We start from the raw sequence: 20,934 nt of genomic DNA, 5'->3' as shown, positions 1-20,934 counted from the left end.
CCCATTTGAAAGAGCACTTTTTAGAGATAGTTTAAGTCATGGGTAAGGTCCATTGTTGGTAATTTTCTATTATATTTTACTCATATAAAGAAAAAAATTGAGGCTTAGACTTTTCCCTTATACATGTACTGAAATTCTGTTTCAACTGTAGTTCAAGAACTCTTATGGAAATTTGCTATGGTGCCCAATGCCCAATGATCTCTAAATAAATTATGTAACACCAAAAAGTACAAAAACAGCTTTTTTAATTCTGATTGCCAAATTATTTAAGGCAGGTATAAAAATGAAAGCATTCAATATACATTTTACATAAAATAAACTAGATTACAGCATAAAACAAGTAACCAGGCAATGGCATTAAAGTCTCTCTTCTAAAACGGGATAATTGTAAACATTAAAAAAAGACTGCAGGACTATTCAAGTAATAGAACAATCACAGATGTCTTCTGGTATGCAGGCTATTGGGTTATTTGCCATTCAAGATTATAAAAAGGACAATTCATTATTCACAGATGCTCATTATTTCCCCATTTAAAATCTGTACATTATGTACAACACAGTTTTTGTGGTACTGGCAAGCCCATGCCTTCCAAATGTATATTCTTCACAATACACAATTACAATGAAACAGTTAATACAGTAACATTTTACACTGATGCATCTTAATAGGAGCCACCAAATAGACATCTAAATTGTACCAAAGTGTCATTGTCATCATCACAGTTAGCCTCTATTGAGGATTGTGGGCAATATTAGAAGGGTATGCAAGATTCAGGCACACAGATACATAACATTAGTTATTTACAATTTAAGAAAAGCAAACTGAAGGGGGAAAAAAACAAACAACCTTTTTATGGTTAACGCTTTCTAAACAAGACAAATACACTTCTTTTCATTTACTTTGTGGTTTACAACTTAGCAGCAGACTCTTTGTGAGAGCCTGATTAACAATACAAAAAGTAAAGAATATATATATATGTATATTTATATATATATAAGCATATATATATATATATATAAAAACAGAAGTCTAAATACAGCAACCTTTGTTACTCTGTGATAAAAATCTGCAATTTACAAAAATGAAATGACTGGTTTTTGCCTGCCATTAAGGCATTTCAAATTAACACCATGGAACTGATGTCTGTAATAAAGCGCTTTTTTCACGTGATCCAGTCACATGATGATGTACATTTCCATATTTATCATTCTCTGAAAAACAACAGAAAACAGAAAATTGGTTTTAGAGCAACATTTTTTCAGTCATCTGTCAACCATTTCACTAAAATGAAAGACACTATGTGGAAAAACATGAAAATGAGTTATGTTGTAACAATATTGGAAGGGCTTGAATTAACCTTGCAGTTAATTATATATAAGGTTTCCATTTCCTTTGAAAGGTCAAAAAGTAATCCTGTTTAAAAGCTCATGCATTATTTATGAAGAAATACATATCACATATTATGTGAACAGAGTACTGTCCATATTTTTGACTAATATGTGGTTTCTTACAAGTATACAAGGTGTCAGAAAAAGATGTGTGTATGGATTACAAAAGAGCATATACGATACACACTGAAACAGTTCAAAAGCCTTATTCTGTGGGGTTCTAAATTGCTTGCTTTGACATGATGGGCAAGATATGTACAAATATTTCAGGAGACCGTGGTTGCCTCTTGCAATTAATTATCTATGCTATGGTAACAGCTCATAGGAAAATGCCATCGTGGATAGAATAATGTTGCTATTAAACAAAACATTTGTCTTCTAAAGACAAAAATCTATGAAGACCTTCAGTCTGCAAATTGCTTTCCCCACCCTTCCCTATTACGAGGTCTGCCTGAGAATAATGTGTGAATTTCCAGGATATTTACCTTCTTTGTGCAGGAAACATACCAGATGCAGATGCCTGAGCAGCCACCTGCTGAGTGGCAACAAGAGTGGCAGAGGTCAGCCCTGGGGGAAAGGGGAAACAGTATATCTTAGTGGATGCATTTCCTCACTTTGCTGGTCCTCACTAGAGCCGGCAATAGCTACAGACCCTAGTTTCAGCAAGACATGAATCACAACAGCACCACTGTACTCTGTGCAGAAGGCATGCAAAATTATTGAAAGCAAGCTGGAGGAGGAAAAAAACCCCTGTCTCTTTGCTCTAACCAGCATGCTTTCTTACGATTCCATCTAATAGGCATTTTATAAGGGAAGAAGGCATTCCCGCCTGATTGTATTCTTTTCCAAGTACTACGCCGCATGGTGCTAAATGGCTTGTATGAATTCTTGAATAGGAAGCTCAGTAGAAATAATAGGCACCAGAAAACAACAAGAATCAAAAGTCACAGTGAGTTACAGCAACGACGTGGCAGCTACTCGGAACATAATACTTTCATAATAGCTATCATTTTAACGTTTTTCCTTTTGAATGCACATAATGGATCCCATAAGGCATATGGGCACATTGAATTGCATTCTGAAACAGTCAAGACTTCTATCTGAGAAAGAAAAGGAACTGCTAAGGCACTGAGTGAATGTAATGAATTAATGCTATTAAAGCTACAAATACTACAGTGGTTCTTTTCAGCACATGAGAAAAATCTCTGTTTAATATTCCTAGAACAGGGGAAGATGGGGAAAAGCACCTTTGTGCTATTTTACTGTGAATCCATCTCCACCTTCATTCATATGTAACCAGTAAAAACAGTCCTGATTCTGGATCTGGAAGAATTTTAGGGTTGACTGATTTTTTACATAAAACAACAACAACATTTTATTTATATCCCGCCCTTCCCCAAGAGGACTCAGGGTTGTTCCCATCAAAAAATAGCAAACATTCGATGTCATAATTAACTGAATGAAAACAAATAGACAACCCATCCAGAATCCAGAAATATGTCCACGTCTATAAAAAAAGTAATAACAAATTATAGCATAACCAATTTACCATTACACATTTGACATTAAAACAAAACACAAATCTAACCAGATTTAAAATACATTTAAATTATTAAAATAAAACTGCTCCAGAAATCATTTTTAAAACATGCTTATTTGATATATGTTAATATTGACAGCAAAAAATAATAGAGAATAATTCACTTCAAAAAAATCATTCAGCTGGGTTTTCGCCAATTAATTGAAAGTTAGTTTATTTTCAAACACTCCTGATAAGCTTCACAGTCACATCACAAAGAATAACAAAAAGGTTTTTTTTAAAGACAGTGCCATGTAGAAATAGGAAAACTTAATCTCTTCATACCAAGTTCACAAAATGAGTTCAATCATTTCTGTAGTTTTAAAAATGGAAATCACTGCTCACCTTGAAATGGGTCATATTGACCTGGAATTAGTGGATAGCCCATTCCAACATGAGTGTGGTGATGTGTATGAAGATGCCGCTGGCTAAAAGGAGAATGACGATCTCGCTCCCTCTCTGCCTCTCTCTCACGCTCCACTGTAGATTTCTCCACAGGCTGAGACAATGTGAAACATTGAAAAAGGTGTGAAACAATGTCATATTAAAGGATCTAGAAAAACCTTTGTGGCTTACAATTTTTTCTCTGACATATAAAGATACTTTTAATGTGTATGTATGTGCCTTCAAGTCACCTGTAGAAATATATCGAGCCCATGAATTTCATAAGGTTTTTTTGGCCAAGGATTATGCAGAGATGGTGTTTGCTAATTCCTTCCTCTGAAATATAGCCTACAATAGAAGGTATTCACTGGTGGCCTCTCATCCAAGTACTAACCAGAGCTGACTCCCTTTAGGCTTCCCCAAACAAGATAGGTTCAGGTGTCTTTAGGGTATTTAAGCACTATACTTTTATAGTGGAGCAGATTTCATTTATTATGGGGCGTAGTGCTTTGTAACAATCAACTGAAGGGTTTTTCAGTTCCATGCATCATATAACTACTCCAAAGTGTAACATTTCTCATCAACCCTATGACTCCAACTTTTGGATATTCAATTGATGTGTGGCCTTAACCATTGGCAGCCTATGCCAACTGCAATTTATTCTGGGAACAAAATCAGCATTCACCATCTTGTCAAGCTAACTTGAATACTCACAACAGAAAAAAACACAACAGATCATACGAAGGCAATGCAATCATAAATCTCACAGCTAGTCCTGACCAGTGGAGAACCACATGATTGATGAAAACTTGAAAAGTGATCGCTTCTTTCACTGACTAAATGGGCCAATTCTAGCTGGGACTAGTAAACAAATCTGGGTCACAGAGATTTAAAACTAAACCCTGACTAAAAACCCTTAACCTTGTCTTCTCAAATCAGTAACGAATCCAAACTCCTTATCTTATTATTAGTTCTAAAATAAGTTCTTGATGCACTGCAGCAGACAGCATAAGCTATCTTTATATCTTTATATCCAAATCAAGTGCTTTGGCAACATAGCTATTATAAGCTAAACTAAATCACACCTATTAACCAGTTATGGGATTTACTGTTACAGTATATTCAATCACTGTTAACCCTCAAGAACAGTGGATACTGGGGGGTGGGTTGATTTTGTCATTTGGGAGTGGTAGTTGCTGGGATTTATAGTTAACCTACAATCAAAGAGCATTCCGAACTCCACCAATGATAGAACTGAACCAAACCTGGCACACGGAACTCCCATGACTAATGGAAAATACTGGAAGGGTTGATGAGCATTGACCTTGAGGTTTTTTTTAGTTCACCTACATCCAGAGGGCACAGTAGACTCAAACAATAACGGATCTGGACCAAACTTAGCACGAATAATCAGTATGTCCAAATGTGAACACTGATGGAGTTTGGAGAAAATAGACCTTGACATTTGGGAGTTGTAGTTGCTTTATAGTTCACCTACAATCAAAGTGCATTCTGAACCTCACCGACGAGAGAATTGGGCCAAACTTCTCAAAGAACCACCATGACTAACAGAAAATACTGTGTTTTCTGATGGTCTTTGGCAAGTCCTCTGACACCTCCTCGCGACCCCCCCTCCCAGGGGTCCCAGCCCCCAGGTTGAGAAACACTACTCAAGAAGAACTAGAGAAGAAACCACTCCTCTGGTGGCTGCTGCTCTCTGAACCACTTTTCTTGATGACAGCACACATGTACTGTAATCACACACTGTAATCAAATACAGAAATTCATTACAAGCAAGAACATATTAATACATATAGAGTATTGCAAACCCCTGCTCTGTTTTAAAAGTATTCTGCCAATGAAAACACCCCTCCCCCCCATTTGGCCAATTTATACAGTTCTAAAGCAACAAGAGATGTCTTACAGTGGGAGACTTGCTGCGATACTGGTTGGCATGTTGCTGTAACAAATCCAGTGCTTTAGATTCAGTGGTTGATTTTACGTTGATGCTAGGGCTGGTACTGACTTTTTCCACTTCTTCTCTCCCAGACATCTTCCCATAAACAGGATAATGAAATCCTGGTGAGAGATAGGCCCCTGCAAATAATTCATAAGATAAACAATTAATGCCAAATTAAGTAACTGTTAACATCCTGGGGGGAGGGGGGGGAGGGGGGGAGGAAGCAATACCAAATACATCCAATTCAGATTACAAATGCTGCGTGCAAGCAATCAACTTTCCACCCTTAGCTAATGAATGGCAAGTTATACAGAGGGTTGATCTTATAGCCATTTCCAATGTTTATGGGTCTTCTAAGTGAAAGGAACAGTAAATATAATGGTTCTGACAGTAAATGCTTAAAATATTTTTATAGGCAATAAACTATCTGTCAGTGTAATGACCATACCAGAAATGTCACCAAAAGTGGAAACTTTATCTGGGAATGTTGACAGTTCATAAAAAGTAACAATTTGTGTTAAATCTCTTTCACTCTTGGAACTTTGTATAACAAATTTCATCTGTGACTTTTCTGATTTTCTTTTGCTGCTAACAAGGAGTGTGAAAATAGATTGGCCTCTGCCTTATTTATGCCTGCCTTCCCACTTCCATTACATACCTGGATAGCTGTGCATGAGAACAGGAGAGACGGCACGGTATGCAGGATGATTAGGGTCATACATCTGTGGGTAAGGATAGGCGTGCAAGTACTGTATATATGACTGATGCTGAGTCATTGGAGAGGAAACGGCTACCCTAGCACCCCGTGACTCCTTCCAATTTACAGGAGTCTTTCGATCATCATTTTTTATCTTGTTCTCCTCCAGCGGCTGTGAATCAGAACGTTTCATCTCCTTAGGCTCCTCTTTAATGCTGTTTAATGAGACAGGAAGGTTGGGAAAGGAGGCTTCCTTATTAGGTGTTTTTCTGGGGCTATCTTCTTTTAACTTTTTCTCTCGTTCCAGTTCCTCTGGTTTCTGTTGATCAAGATATTTTGGCTGATATACATAATGATGCCACGTTCTTGTATCTGGGTCCTAGTATGAGAGGAGGAGAAGAAAAAAATAGTTCATTTTTAATTCATCATATAAAAGAAAGTTGTTCACAGCTACTAAGGTTGAGCAGAAGAGGCGGATGAAAAAAGTGAATGGGGGGCACAACCTAGGAGCTGCTTCATCCCCAGCTCTCACTAGATGGGAAATAGAGGGCACTGCCATGTCACATAATTTTGAGATTTATTAGTTATCAAAGCACTTTGCTTTGCAGTGCTGTTTTGGGTAACAAATGGTCAGCCCTAGAAAAATAATTTTTAAACATGAAAAATACTGTTTGGTGAAAAACTGAAATTCAGACTACACTTTAAAAATCACACTTACACTTAGAATGTATCCAGACACATTAAAATATCATAAAGCCCCAGGTTTTGTTCCTATTATTACTAATTTTATTTTGGAGATGCATATACCTGTTTTTATTCTAGAACATTTTCTATCAAGTTCTGGTATGATAAGACACATTTTAGAGCAATTCCCAGGATTGGCTTATATTAACCTAGTATAAAATTGAGGAAAAACAGGAAAAAAAATCTCTTACTATCCATCTGAGTGCACTCTTAGTTTGCTGTTTTGTAAAGGAAAGTTGCTATATGCAATTTAGTAGATGCAATAGTATATTTTGTTATATTTATAAATTATATGTACGTAAGTGGATTAATTTTATCCAAACAATGATTAAAAACATGCTCTGCATTACAGGCACAATTGATTAGGTTCATTTGTTTGTGCCCATTGGGAAACGTTTAAAATAGATGTCAGTAAACCAATACTAAACAAATGGAATTAAAGATGTACTAGCTAGGTTTTAAAAGCCTGGCTAGGATGAAAGAACTGTATCAATATTTTTGTATATTAAAAGAGGCTTTAGGGTATGTGCTTTTCCAGCTACCATCTTTATATCGTTTTTTAAAACTAGTCAAAATGGCACTGGGAATTGTTCAAGGAATAGATCCCTGTATGTATGCCCTTGCTTCATGGGCCATAATTATAATAGCTATTTGCAAAGTGGCCAGTTCAAAGACCTCAGTGTTACCACACAGAAATGGGAAGAGGCTGAGAGTCTATATGGAAATTGATGTCCTCGCTGCGAAAGAAAGGTCGTTACAGTTATCTATGGGCTCACTGCCAAGACCCTACACTTGGAAGGCAATTGTATCCGGCCATAGCTGATAGCCTATGGAAATTTCAAGGTTGGATATCTGCAATGTGCTGTACCAAGTTCGGAAACTTACGTTGGTTTAAAACATGGTAGCCAGACCAGTTACAGGAACACCTAAGAGTGAGCATATTACACTGATACTACAGTCACTCCACTGGCTGCCAATTCGTTTCTGGGCAAAGTACAAAGTGTTGTTTTTGACGTTTAAAGCCCTACATGGTTTGTGTCCAGATTACCTACAGGATTGCCTTCTCCCATACAATTCATCCTGAACACTTAAAACCTCTGGGAGGCATCTACTTCAGGCAGCCAGAACCCAACAGGCAGCCATCACCCAGAGAACGTTTTCATAGGCCACCTCAACACTGCAGAATGACTTGCCGAAAGAGCTCCAACAGCTAAATGAGCTCTCAGAATTTAAAACACACGTGAAGACATATCTCACTTAGCAGGCAGGCCTATCCAATCAGTTTTAACTATGAATTTTAAACTCACATCTTGTGCTAATTATATTTTAATATTTGTTCTGTGTATTTTAATATATATATTTCATATAAATATGTTTTAATATGTGTATTTTATAAAATGTTTATAATTGTATTTTAGCAATGTTGTAACCCAACTCGAGACACGAGGAAAGGCAGGTAAGAAATAAACTAGAAGTAACAACAACAACAACAAACAACTACTGAGAAATGAAAAATATTTTCCTCCCCTATGAATACTAAGTGTGAAGGTCATTACCAGGACCATGCCCAGACTTAATTCGAGACTCCTGATAATAGCATGATTCTAGTATGATAGTCAGATGGATAGACTCAATCAAGTAAGCCACAGTCCTGGGTCTGTGAGACCTGAGCAGGGCTGTTGATGACAGTGTGACTTGGAGATGTCTCATTCATGTGGTCGTTATACGTCAAAATCAACTTGCTGGCCATCAACAACAATACTATTGCCATTATCTTGACAGTTCAGTATCAAATATGTAATATTTCTGCTACAGATGCACCATATAAGGAGAAACAGAAATCAGAGCAGTCCTTGGAAATCAGATCACTGTAATATTAATAATGAACCGAATTATTATTATAAATAGTTATGTTTCGTTACCTTGTCAGGAGTAAAGTAGCTGTTCAAACAGCCCTTCTTAAATGAGATTTATAGACATGTTGAGACACATGTCTATAAAAAATATGAAGCTTTTCTTAACAGAGCTGTTGCAAACTAGAAGTCCTTAACCAATAAACATAATTTCATTCAGTGGGACTATCACATACTCAATGCTTTAGTAATAAACGAACATTTATAGAGGCAGTTTTAATTTAAAATACAAGATAAAGAGTTAAAGCCACACAAGCTTCCCTACAGAGTCAGAAGAAATGTGTCTAAGAAAACTTAAATGTTCTCATTGAATTCAAGAAAGGAATGCATTTGAAGATGGATGAAAAAGTCCAGTACTGCAGACTCTTGGTAGAGTAGATGAGTATGGGGCTCCTCTTCCTGCTTAACCTTCCGAAGTAAGCAGACTCAGTTTTTTCTTTTCACCCAAACCTGCTGTAGTTTCACAATTTTTAAGGCAAGAAAGTCCCAAGTCATCTGCTGAACAACTAGCCACGAACAAAACCTTTCCCCTGTTGAGTGTAGTGGGGTGTACTATGGAAATACATGCCTGATTTTTGAAAATGAAAATCTAAACAACTAAATAATTGTAACACTGGGAAGGCAAGAGGCTTTTCTCTAATGATACAAGCCATGTTTCCAAAATGATGTGATCTATTTAGCTTGAATACAGGGATAACTGGATTTAGTTTTGCTCTAAAGGGACTGCACATAGTGGCAGGTTTCCAGTTTGCTATTTGTCTAGTCACTGAAGGTGAGTAAAACAGCTACCAGCAGATTAGGCAAGTCCCTGCTGACACATCAGGGTGAATGCAATACAAAAGTTCAGTAATATCATACTCTTTTAACATAGGACTGTGTCATGGAAGACTGCTTGAGGTTATCCTGTAATGTTTGCTGCAATCCTGACACTGAGGCAAAACGGAGCTAGGAAACACTAGCAAAAAAATAACACAAATAGCTCTATGCAGAAAATCTGTCGTAATCAAAGGGACTTACATCCAGGTAAATGTGAGTAAGAATGCAGGCTAAACCTGTTTTAAATTATTGGGGAATGAACAATTGTTCCCAGAGTCCAAAGTCTCACCTGTTTAAACCTTGTAGTGGGATCTACTCCTGTCTGCTTCATAGAATCCATGACAGATTTCATTTCCACAGCTTCTTTTATGAGTTGGTGGTTTTCCATTTGCTTTGCTTTAAAACTATCTGACTGAATCTGTGGCTGATGATTTGATAAAATCTGTGATTTGCTTGTTTCCTCAGCTTTAGTGGGGACCGATGCCCCTATTTTAGTGTTGTTCTTACTGGCCTCAGGTGTAGAAGGCGCTTTTGAGATAGTAGCTGAGGGGATGTTTTTCAGCTTGTCATCTTTTCCCAGGTCCTTAAGAGGGAGCTCACTTTTCCTTTCACATTCTCTTCCGCTCGGTGTCATTTTCTGTTCAGCCAATCTCTGGTCCTCATAATATTTTTCATACTGCTGTCTGTAAGCTGGGTTGGAGGCCATTAAGGACTTTTGGTCCATATAAAGTCCATAAGCATATTGGCCATAGTAAAGTGACTGGGCAAGTGCAGGATGCCTCTGAGTTATTACTGATTGGTGCTGAGGCTGCAAGTTGGTAGAGTTAGATTCACTTTTTTTAGGCTCTGTTGGCTCAATCTTGTCTTTCTTTTCAGCTTCCTCCTCTGTTTCTTTTTTTATCTTCATTCCTTGTGTGTTATTGCTGTTCCCAGCTGCAGGGGTGCTGACCTGTCCAGAGTGCATGTAACTTGGAGAATAATAAGGATCGTAGCCATGGTAATAAGGAGAATGGGGCTCTTTTACTTGTGCTGGTTGTACTGGGGTTGAGGAATGCCCTTTTACAACACCGTCTTTATTAGAAATAATATCTGAAGGGGAGCTGGTCTTTGACCTCATACCCTCTGACCTGCTGTCAGAGCCACCATCATCTGCAGCGTCAGAGATATCTGAGTAAGCAGGACTGTTGGTTTTAGCAGCAGCACCCTCTGTACCGTTCTGTGTCAACACATGCAGTGGTGCAATTGAAGGCTGTCCATTCACCAAAGTGCTGCATTCCATTCTGGAGGCACTCCCTATAGAAGGGCTGGGTGCATTGTCTGTGAAAGTGTAAACCTTATCAGCTTCAGCTTTAATGCTAGCCATCCTGCTCTCTTGAGATTCTGACAGTCCATTAGCTAGCACTTCATTTTTGCTAAGATGTTCCTTTAAAAAATGCCCAGCAATCTCTTTTCCAGACCCCTTTGCGTCCTCTAGCTTTCCCAGCTTCAAATCCATTTTAGGACTTCCACTCTCTTTGCTCTCTTTGTCCTTCAGCTTTCTCTTCTCCTTTTTCTTTTTGTCTTTGAGTAATGTGAGAGCAGGGTTTACAGTGCTTGGCTCCCCCATAATTGTTGGCTTTGGTTGAATAGGTTTTAGCGGAGGGCTCTTTGGTGTAGCCTGTACAACTGTAGTTGTTAGTGAGGGTAATCCCGGCATTGAACCAGTGGTGGTGGTTGTAAAGGCTGCCGTGGGTATAGCTATTAATTGAGGCGGTGTTGGAGCTGGAGCTGGTGCAATGGGTCTGGCAGTTTTAAGCTTGGAAAGGTTTTTATCTACTTTACAGTTACCGGCTTTTTTGCTTTTATCTTTCTCACCCATGTTCTTCTTGTCTATTAATCCCTCAGCCTCTAGCTTGGGCATTTCAGTGGCCAAACTACTTTCTGTCACTGAGCAGTTCTCCAAAGTCACTGTCATGTTAGAAATGACTGGCAGGCTGTTCAGTTCACTGTTTAAACCCCTCTTTTTCCCAGAATTTCTACCACTGTTAGCCTGCTCCCTTTTCCCTTTCGGTGTCCCAGGAGTACTGAGGGAACAAGGAGACGTAGGTGCCTTCAGCTGTTCAAAATGTGATAAATTTGTGCTTGGCTCATTGCATTCAAGTGCCACATTGCTGAGCGCTTCCTCAAAATCTGAGATTTTGTCTTCACTGTCAGGCTCAAATTCCAGTTTATTTTCTGGATCCAAATGTGCATGAGCCTGGTGATACCTCAACCCATTAATGTGCTTGTATTTTTTGTTGCAGTTGGGATGGGGGCAATCAATCAACACTGGAGAAGAACAGCCTTGGTCCAAAAAAGTAGTTTCTGGCTTCCCCTGGGGAGTGGTTGGAGTGCTTCTAGAATTGGTGCGAACACGCTTTCCACATTTATTGTCCTCTGAACTGGAGTTTAAGTCTAGCTCCATGGGTGGCTTATTCTTCCTCTTATTGGTGGACAAGGGGCTAACTTTTATGTCCTCCATGGCACAGTTTGGAGGTGTCCTGCGGCCACTAGAATTAAGGCTGCCTCGTCTCCCTTTTCCATTGGCACCACCTCTGTTTTTGTTCTGCAGCCCTCTGGACTCTGTAAAGCTAATGTCTGTAACAGGTGTGGTTGTAGCTGCTGCAGACCTTGCTCGTTTTCCTCTGCCTCGACCGCCTCGCATTTCCAGGTCACTTGTTGGCGATTCACAAAACCTGTGTAAATGAAATCAGAATTGGGTAGAAAGAAGAAATTCCAAAAAAAGAAAGAGACTAAGTGTACATCAAACCAGAATGCAAGCCACAAAGGGTAACCTTAGTCATATCATCTGAAGAAGAAAGGGCAGGATAAGTCTGTATCTATCTTAATGAAGTGAGGATTGAGTTCTCATTCATTATGTGCCTTTAAAAGGCCTCCTAGTCATCAAACAGTTCACAATAAAACAAGGTTAATATGTACAAAATGTAATAAAAGCAAAATAATAACATCAGAAACAAATAACACAATAAAACAACACCATGAAGCATAAAGTGCTAATTCCAAAAAAATTGTGAAGTCATAAGATCTTGATTAGCTTACTAACTAAAAGGAGAAGCAGAAGGAAGCAGGCAAACGCTTTTTTGGGAAGGGAGTCTATAGTGTGAATGAAACAATGGGGAAGGACTTCTCACTGATTGCTACGCACAATGTAGGGGAGAGGGAAGCAGCCATAACAAGACATCTCCTACAAGGTTTATGGCATGTGAGGTGTATCTTAATAGTGAAATCATTTCCAACACCACAATATATGTGCGCCCTGTTAATATCGACATTTTATAGCATCTAATTTGGGGGTATGTTCTTCTCATGTATGGTTTCAGTGATGCAGAACTGTTTTTATGAGTTTTCATGTCAGAGTTTGGAAGAGAAAGGAAAGAAAAAGCAGACTTTTGACAGCTTACCGGGGAGGAGCCCAATCGTGCTTCGTGCAATCAAGCAAAGTTCCAACATAAGTTTTATTCCTCCATGTAACATTTACAACTAGGACACCTGCAGATGAGAGAGAAACAAAAATTATCACAATGAGAACAAGAGTTTCTTAACTTTGTTTAAAAATAGAGACAATAAGAACATTTGCTTTCAAATACTGTGGTTTATAGGCTTCCTTTTTGGTTTTCGGTGACCTCCAATTAAAACCCACAGGAGGGTGTATGTGCTACACACATAAGACATAGAAATAAAACCGTAATCAAGATACAGCTGTGAGAAGGAAATGGTTTCACTATGTCCTGCTGTAAAAAGGCAACAGTCATCTCTTAATTTTGCTATTATGGCACATAATTGCTTTTGTTTGGCAGCCAGCTAACATAAATGGAGCACCAATAACGAGAAATTAAAGCAATGGGTGACTTGTGAAGGATCTGTTTTAGCTTCAAAAACCCAACAATAGTGCTTATATGTATATGAATTGCATATATTTTAAAGACACAGTTCACACTCTGTATGTTACAAAAATTTAACATTAGCAATTTTATTTATTTGAAATTGTACATATCTGATAGACACAATATGCCTTATGTACCAGTAATCACAGACAACATCTATATATTATTTACAAACTGATATGGAACACCCTTCATTTATCTTAGCCACAATCTGAATAGACAAAAAGATAGTATCACAGCATCACCTTTAAATATCATCCTTTATATAATCTTTCTCTCTGGAAAGAGATAAGAAATGCAATTCAGTGTTCCAGTAAATATTCTTCTCCAATCTTTTATTAAACATACAAATAAATGATACTTGGGTTTTTCTTCAGAACTGCTATCACAGATAAAGACCATTTATAATCATTAGGCTTATGGGCTATTGAACACAACATCTTTAATTCCTTAGATACAGTATATATACATGCAACAGTCATTTCTCTTTTCAAAGTGTTAAAAATGTGATCAAATAGGCCCAAAGCAATAATATAATTTAGCTGCAAAGATATTCTTTCTAAATAAGTAACACCAGTTCCCAAGTCAGAATGAGTATTCAGCTCTTACTAAACCTTTGCATTTTCTAGCTCAGTTCCTGCTTTATAACAAGTGAAATAATAAGCATGTAAATAAATAACGAAATCACACCTCGGCTCCCAGTTTGTCAGCTTGTTTTACGTCACCAGTGTGATTTCTAATTTTGCATTAAATCTTTCCCCAGACTGCTGCACCAATGTAAAGAAAACATGTAACCTGCAACTTATTTCCTCAGGGTCCTTTTAACAGCAGGAAAGTATTTTGAAATGCTATTAGCTAAAGTACTAGGGAAAAGGGGATTTCCTTTAAGCATTTTCAACAGCGTATCAAGGAAAAAATGGTTCCCTGCATGGTTTTAGCTTGTTATTGTAAAATGACAGTAGGACACCGCATACAGCATGGTTTCAGTGCCTTTTTTAAAAAAAATCTCCAGATATGAAAGATAAAATCTTTGCTGAGTTAAGACTAACAGCAATTAAAATTGTTTATTTTTGTGCTTCTTTGGGTTCTTAACAGATTGAACAGCTGGAAAAACACTTCATTTCCACCCCCTTAATGGGGGAAAAAAGACACCTGATAAAACTGGAGGGGGGAAGTGGTCTGTTTTTCTCATCATTTGCTCTCTAGGGCACCACGTGTGGTGTCAGAGACCTTTCCAACTGCTTAAAATTATTCAGCATGTCAGCTATATTTACAGCCCTGGAATATATTGGCACTGCCAGAAGGCTACTGCATTTTTAGCATAAGATGCAATAGGCTGAACCACTTTGTTCCTGAGCTTCTGATGTAGCACAAATGTATAATTAAAATTGCTTGAAAGGGAAACATGAAAGAAAACAACAAGCCCTCCATTCTTACGAGTAATAAAATTAAAAACAGGAAAAGTCTGCGCAGACACTTAACATTTGTCTGCAGTGAAAGGCTTTTGTTATTGCCTTCCCCTAAGGGCTTCATATTTCTAGCAAAGACAAGATCTGGATTGGCCAGCACATTCTGGGAAGGCTGCTATCTCATTGGATGGGTTCAGCACTGCAGCACAGGCTACAAAGAGCAAGGGAAAATAGTGATGCAATACCATAGCCCTGTGCAAGCAAGAAGGGGACAGCAAGGCGAGGGGGAAGGGAAGGGCGTGAGCCAAGAATATTCTCAGCAACCGGAGAGACTCAGTGCTTCTTGAATCACACACTAGTCTGTTTGCTTTAACTAGGCTTGTCAATGTGATGAAAGGTTACTGTCTGTTGAACTGCATTATTTCCATATAAAGCAAAGAGCATTCAAATTCTTAGTTTTACACACACACACACACACACACACACACATACACACACAAAGGGTGCCTACTAGTTGATAAAATGAGTGACTTACAGAGATAATTAATTAGGTGCTGGCTCTCTGGGTGATATGCCAAGACCAATTGGCTGAACTAAAGCCAAACTCAAAGTCAGTGAATGATGCAAATCTATGACAGCTATTTCTGGATGCTTTTAAGCAGCAGGCAAAGGCTGGGTGGTGTTACTCCTTGCTTGATGAATAAATCAAATAAGCAGACCTAAAGGGAGAGGGTTATCCACAAAAATTGCAAACAGGAGAATGAATAAGTACAGGGGAAATAGAGGGAATGGGTTCAGTAGAAGCATTAATAACAAAGATAATACTATAACTACATCGTGTTTTTCTGGTATGTGCTGGTAAAATCAATAGTATCCATTACATAAAGTGTGCTAGCATGACACACACACACACTATTAGAGCCCTGCTCTTAACTTTTCCTTTGAGTATATGCATATACACAACATATTATATGAGGGAGGGGGGAGATAAGGAGATGGAGAATGCTATTTGAAATAATCTTACAGAAAAATCAGATACTTTCACATTTAAGAGGGGAAAAAATCCAGTGCTTTGTGTTTTGGTGGTGTTCCCCACTACTTAATTCTAGCAATATTTGTTTGCTTTTATATATTAAAGGCACAGGCAAAATTTTGATGAACTGTTTTTAATTGTTTCTTTATTTAAGAATACATTTTCTCATGCTGTTTTAGTTTTTAACAAAATAATCTATTCAACACATTCATTCCTTACATTTAAAAAAAATGCCCTAAAACTAAAACCACTTATGTACATGGTTCAGGGAATAAAGATTAGTGAAAAGAATATTTTCTTTATGAAAAAGGCCAGAGGAGAATCTATTCATTGCCCTGCACAATCTGCTTTTCCCCTTCAGTCACAGGAATGTTCTGTGAAAGCAAGCAATGAAGTAAGAGCATTTAATTTGGCAAACCTACTGCAGAAGTGGGTCAAGCGAATAAACTGCTACACCAGGAAGCATGCAACTGGAAAGACAACAGCAGTAGATGGAAATGGATATAATGAAAACACCATCCTCGTTCCCTTCTGCTCTCTATGCCATATGGTCTAGGACATTTTGCTGTATGTACATATTAACATAAGAATGAAATAGTTTTTCAGTCATCATTTTTAGCAGGAGAGGAGGCTGGCTTCAGAATCCAGGTTAAAAGGGTCTCACAAAAGGCATAAAAAATTGCCACTTATTGAATTGATCGTGAAAATCTCATAAGGAACTACTGATGGTGGCAGGCCTCCATTTCCCCAACCAAGTGAGGTTCATAGGCAAAGCGGAATAGCAGGGCTTGAAAAGGAGTTTGTCAGCAGAAACCCTTGACCTAGTGGATCTGCAGCTTTCCTGCTTCCCAGCAAGAAAGAGCTCACAAAGTGAAATTCCCTCTCGTTGAAAACAAAAACAAAAAACAACCAAAGCAGGGAAAAGGTACCCTCATTTATTTTCTACCTAGGGCATAAGGAATAGTGCTTACTCTTGACACTAAGCCATCCCCACTCCCTTTGAAAGGTTGCTCTACCTCAAAACAGTCACAGAACAAACAAGCAGAGATGCCAAGTGTGTACCGTGGTTCTTCTGAAAAGAAACATTACACAAAGTTTTTTTCTTTAAAAAAATAAAATGTAGGTGGAAGAAATAGGATATAGCATTATCTATGCCTATTTCTCTCAGGTCTGACCACACTGTAGCCTGACACCAAAAAACAGCACATGAGGTTGAGGATATCTGGAGGACAGGGAGTAGTACACATGAGGCTGAATTTTGCTCATAAAGAGACCCTTCAGAGTTCTCATATTCAAGAACTGGATATTTAGCATGTTCATGGTATAGTGTTTTGAGCATTGGACTATGATTCTAGAGACCAGGGCTTGAATCCCTACTCAGTCATGGAAATACACTGGATGACCTTGGACATTACACTCACTCAGTCTCCGAGGAAGGCAGAGGCAAACCCCTTTGAACAAATCTAGCCAAAAACTCCTGTGATATGGTGACCCTAAGTCACAGTGTATCAAGTTAAGTCAGAAACAACTTAAAGGCACTCTTTAAAGACGAGTAGCTGATAACTTGTACATAGGCACTGATCCACAAATTACTATATCAAATTCCACTGTTCTAGTGGTATTTTTGGCTGATCTTTTTCCTTGAAATTCAGGTACCTATTGTGGTTTGGAGCTCATTTCATTAGCTTTGTCTGGTTTGCTACCTAGGATTGCTCTGGGACTGGGATAGAATTAGCGCCAGTGCATCATGTTTTCATAATCAGACTACTCAACAGACTACTTAATTGTATGTGGAGCTTTGATGAGAACCTGGAAACTTCAGTTAATACACAATCAAGGTGGGGTAGAACTGTAATAAGTACAGCTAGGTAAAATTATACAGATTCTTAAAGGTCTGCAGTTATTTCCTATTCCTTTTCAATTCCAATCATGGATATGTGCTTATTTTTAAAGAGTCAAATGGCTGGGCGTGCCAATATTACATCAGCTTTAAGATCCTCAGGAATCTTTCCTACATCATGTGATAACAAGGGGAACAGATCTTTCTGTTATGGCACCTCACAAGGTGGAGAGACTGGTGCTGACATTATTTTCTTTCTGGTGCTAGATCAGCACTATTTTGCATAAGCATTAAGATGTTGGGTATTTTTTTAAAAAACATATTCTTCCATTCTGATAAGATTTCAACTATTTCTTCCGTGGAAAAATTCACCCAGGACCAGCACTACAGTCTTTTCAACAACTGATAAAAAATGGTTGTTTGTTGATGATTTTATATTTTTTTGAAAAATAAATGGTATTAAGATTCTCAGTTGTACTGCTATGACAAAGAGTTGTTTTATGATATACATTCAACATTTTAAGTATAGCACCATGAAATCTGCTTTGCAATGGAAATGCAGAGCATACAATGTTTACATAAATGAATAATGCATTTTGTGAACTGACCAAGTAGTATAAGATGAAGGATGGTATAAAAATATTTTACATACATAATAAATGTGGAACTGACTGTTCAAAATGGTTACTAGTGAAATCTATGAGATAAAGTACATGGATTACTGTATTTGATGCACTTTCTCAGTCCAGGCACTAGATACATCAGAGACATGACACAAATTTAGCACCTACTCCAATGTTTCCCAGATGATACCAATTTATTTAAATATGTCATTCATTCTGAAGTGACTTTTGAACAATTTTGGAGTGGAGATTATCACAGACAATGTAGGATCTATTAACAATGACTCTGTGAAAACTATTTCTTTGCATGCTGTACAAAATAAGAGGTCCTCACATCTGAATGTCATTATGGCAAGTTAGTTATGTGCATTTTTATTCATAACAAAACCTTTCTTGAATGTAAGAAAACCCAACATAGACATGGGCTTCTGGTTACACTACCATTAGTCAGCATACAATAATTACAGAAAGAGCCAGTGTATTGCAGCTAGAGACAGGATTATGACCCCACCTGGCCTTGGAAACCCACTGGGTGACCTCTGGTAAATTACACTCTCAGCCTCAAAGGAAGGCAGTGTGTACTCACACACACATACCCTTGGCCACATAAGTTCATCTTAGGCTCACCATGTTAGAAATGGCTTGAAGTCATACAACAACAACAACAACAACAACAACAACAACAGATGATAGACACAAAGCATGCTTTTCAAAAGAGCACTGACTAACTTAGGAGGGGAAGAACTGAAAGTAATGTAATATGCAGATGTTCCCTAACACCCAGATCTCACATCATTGTGAATTAAAGTGAAGTCAATAGATTGTGTGGTTAGATGATTTATTTGCATACAATCAACACTCTTCCACTACCTTTATAAAATTGATGACTCTTGCAATTTCACATCAAACATTGAAAGCCAAGATATGATGGAAATTTCAAGGAGGCATGGTGGGAAAAACACAGATGAGTTTCAAGTGCAATGAGATCATTGACAGAAGATAAAACATTTGCACGATTTCTTGTCCATGAAATGTTTGTTTATTACATTTATATCCTCTATTTCCTCAGGAGAGGACCTCAAGGTGTTTATATATGCTGATTATCAGAACAATTTTGTCAGAAAGTTTAAGCTAACAGCTAATCCAAGGTCACTTAGTTTAAAAATGCCAAGAAATCAAGTTTTAAAAAAGTAGGTCTTCTAGTCATAGATTTTCTTTTAAAATGTCATGATGCTGCTACTGTATCTTTCACTAAAATGGGTTTATAAATAGAACAGGGTTTCTCTCTCTTTTTAAAAAAATAATTTTATTAAAATTTACAAATGTGATAAATACACATAGTGTACATAACACACATGGCACCCACACTACAACATGTTTGACATATCTCTTGCCCACATCCTACAGAGTTAGCCCTTATCCCACACACCCGTGCACACCGCAACTTAACTATCATCCCTAGTCACTGTGGTGCCTATAATAACATTACTTATTTACCCTTCTATCATGTTTGCCCATTAACTCCTCTTGGGACTATTTATCATTGACTTCTTTGACTTGTTTGTTTGGTTGGTTGCATGCCCAGCAGACACATCCCTGAATATGCATATCATGCTTGTGAAACAAGTCACAGAAATGAAAGAGTAAGTAGAATTACAGCAAGAAAGATTATTTCTGGAACTTGTTGTTTCTGGCCAATGTGGGGACAATATTTTTTATTGCTCCCTTATTTTTATAGGTAGAAACTCTAAAGTAACACAGGCAGAAGAATAAAAACCATAAGCAAAAGTGGTTTGTTTCCCCGTGGACTCTTATGCCTCAATATTCAAAAGAACACACAGCCACTTCCATCACTATCACATGACTTGCAGCCTTTGTTCAGAGGCCTGGTGAGTTGTATTGATTTGGGAAAATCATCGAGCTTCTTGGAAAACTAGACTCTAGCTTATTCACCACAATCTATTTCTCTCAGAAAGACAGATGGTCAATATTCAGCTGGCTGGGCTACTGGCTATATTCCGCAGTTTTTATTCTATTTGAATCTTTAGTAGCATTTGGTTTTTAATTTGCGACACTTCATACTAGGTAACCTGAATGCAAATGCTGAAATGAATTACAAATTAATGAAAGAAGTCCAATGAAATCTGAAATTAGAGAAAGAACAAAGAAAAAATCAGGGAAATGCTTACATTGTACTTTAAAAACCTGGAATATTTTGAGAACAGATTTCTCTGGAATCATTTTCTACAGAATTCACTTTCTCATGTCTAACAAACATAAACAATGGGCTTCTGCCAGCAAAAAGCCTCTCACAGAAAGCTGGAGTCTTTCAATCATGTGAAATTTTCTATTTTGGGTCACTGGACATTTTCTGATATCTGAATTATGGATAAGATGATTTTCATTCATTTCTCAGATGAGTATTTTTTTTACTCACCATCAATTGCTCCAGTGGGTTAGAAGACCCTTTGGAGAATGGATAAGATAATACTGGGAGCTGCAAAAGAAGCAGGAAGTGGCAAATATTGTCTCCCCCATTAGGAATGTTCAGAGAGTTTCCTTTGGGGATAATGTAGTTGCTGATATAAACCTTTGGATTCAACCCAGGGTATTTTAGAACAAAT

At 37.8% G+C, this 20,934-nt stretch overlaps 1 protein-coding gene across 3 annotated transcripts in view; it reads right to left on the bottom strand.

Moving 5' to 3' along the window:
• Window positions 1–228: 228 nt before the first annotated feature.
• The window catches only part of ZNF608 (zinc finger protein 608), a 119,297-nt gene continuing 98,591 nt past the window's right edge, over window positions 229–20,934 (bottom strand). For 2 of the 3 annotated variants that reach the window (XM_060761978.2, XM_060761977.2), the window contains exons 4-10: window positions 12,923–13,010; window positions 9,772–12,196; window positions 5,971–6,388; window positions 5,277–5,449; window positions 3,314–3,467; window positions 1,875–1,956; window positions 229–1,212 (exon numbers count right to left, since the gene is read on the bottom strand). In XM_060761978.2, the coding sequence (XP_060617961.2) occupies window positions 1,206–1,212; window positions 1,875–1,956; window positions 3,314–3,467; window positions 5,277–5,449; window positions 5,971–6,388; window positions 9,772–12,196; window positions 12,923–13,010 (3,347 nt within the window). In that variant the 3' untranslated portion in view covers window positions 229–1,205. Of the gene's footprint in view, window positions 1,213–1,870; window positions 1,957–3,313; window positions 3,468–5,276; window positions 5,450–5,970; window positions 6,389–9,771; window positions 12,197–12,922; window positions 13,011–20,934 lie in introns of those variants that run through there. The other variant, XM_060761979.2, reaches the window with a different exon arrangement.

This window comes from Anolis sagrei, chromosome 2, assembly GCF_037176765.1.
Source record: "Anolis sagrei isolate rAnoSag1 chromosome 2, rAnoSag1.mat, whole genome shotgun sequence".
Taxonomy (NCBI): domain Eukaryota; kingdom Metazoa; phylum Chordata; class Lepidosauria; order Squamata; family Dactyloidae; genus Anolis; species Anolis sagrei.
Note: the sequence above shows the minus strand (reverse complement) of the source record. Positions and strands in the feature narration are given on the sequence as shown.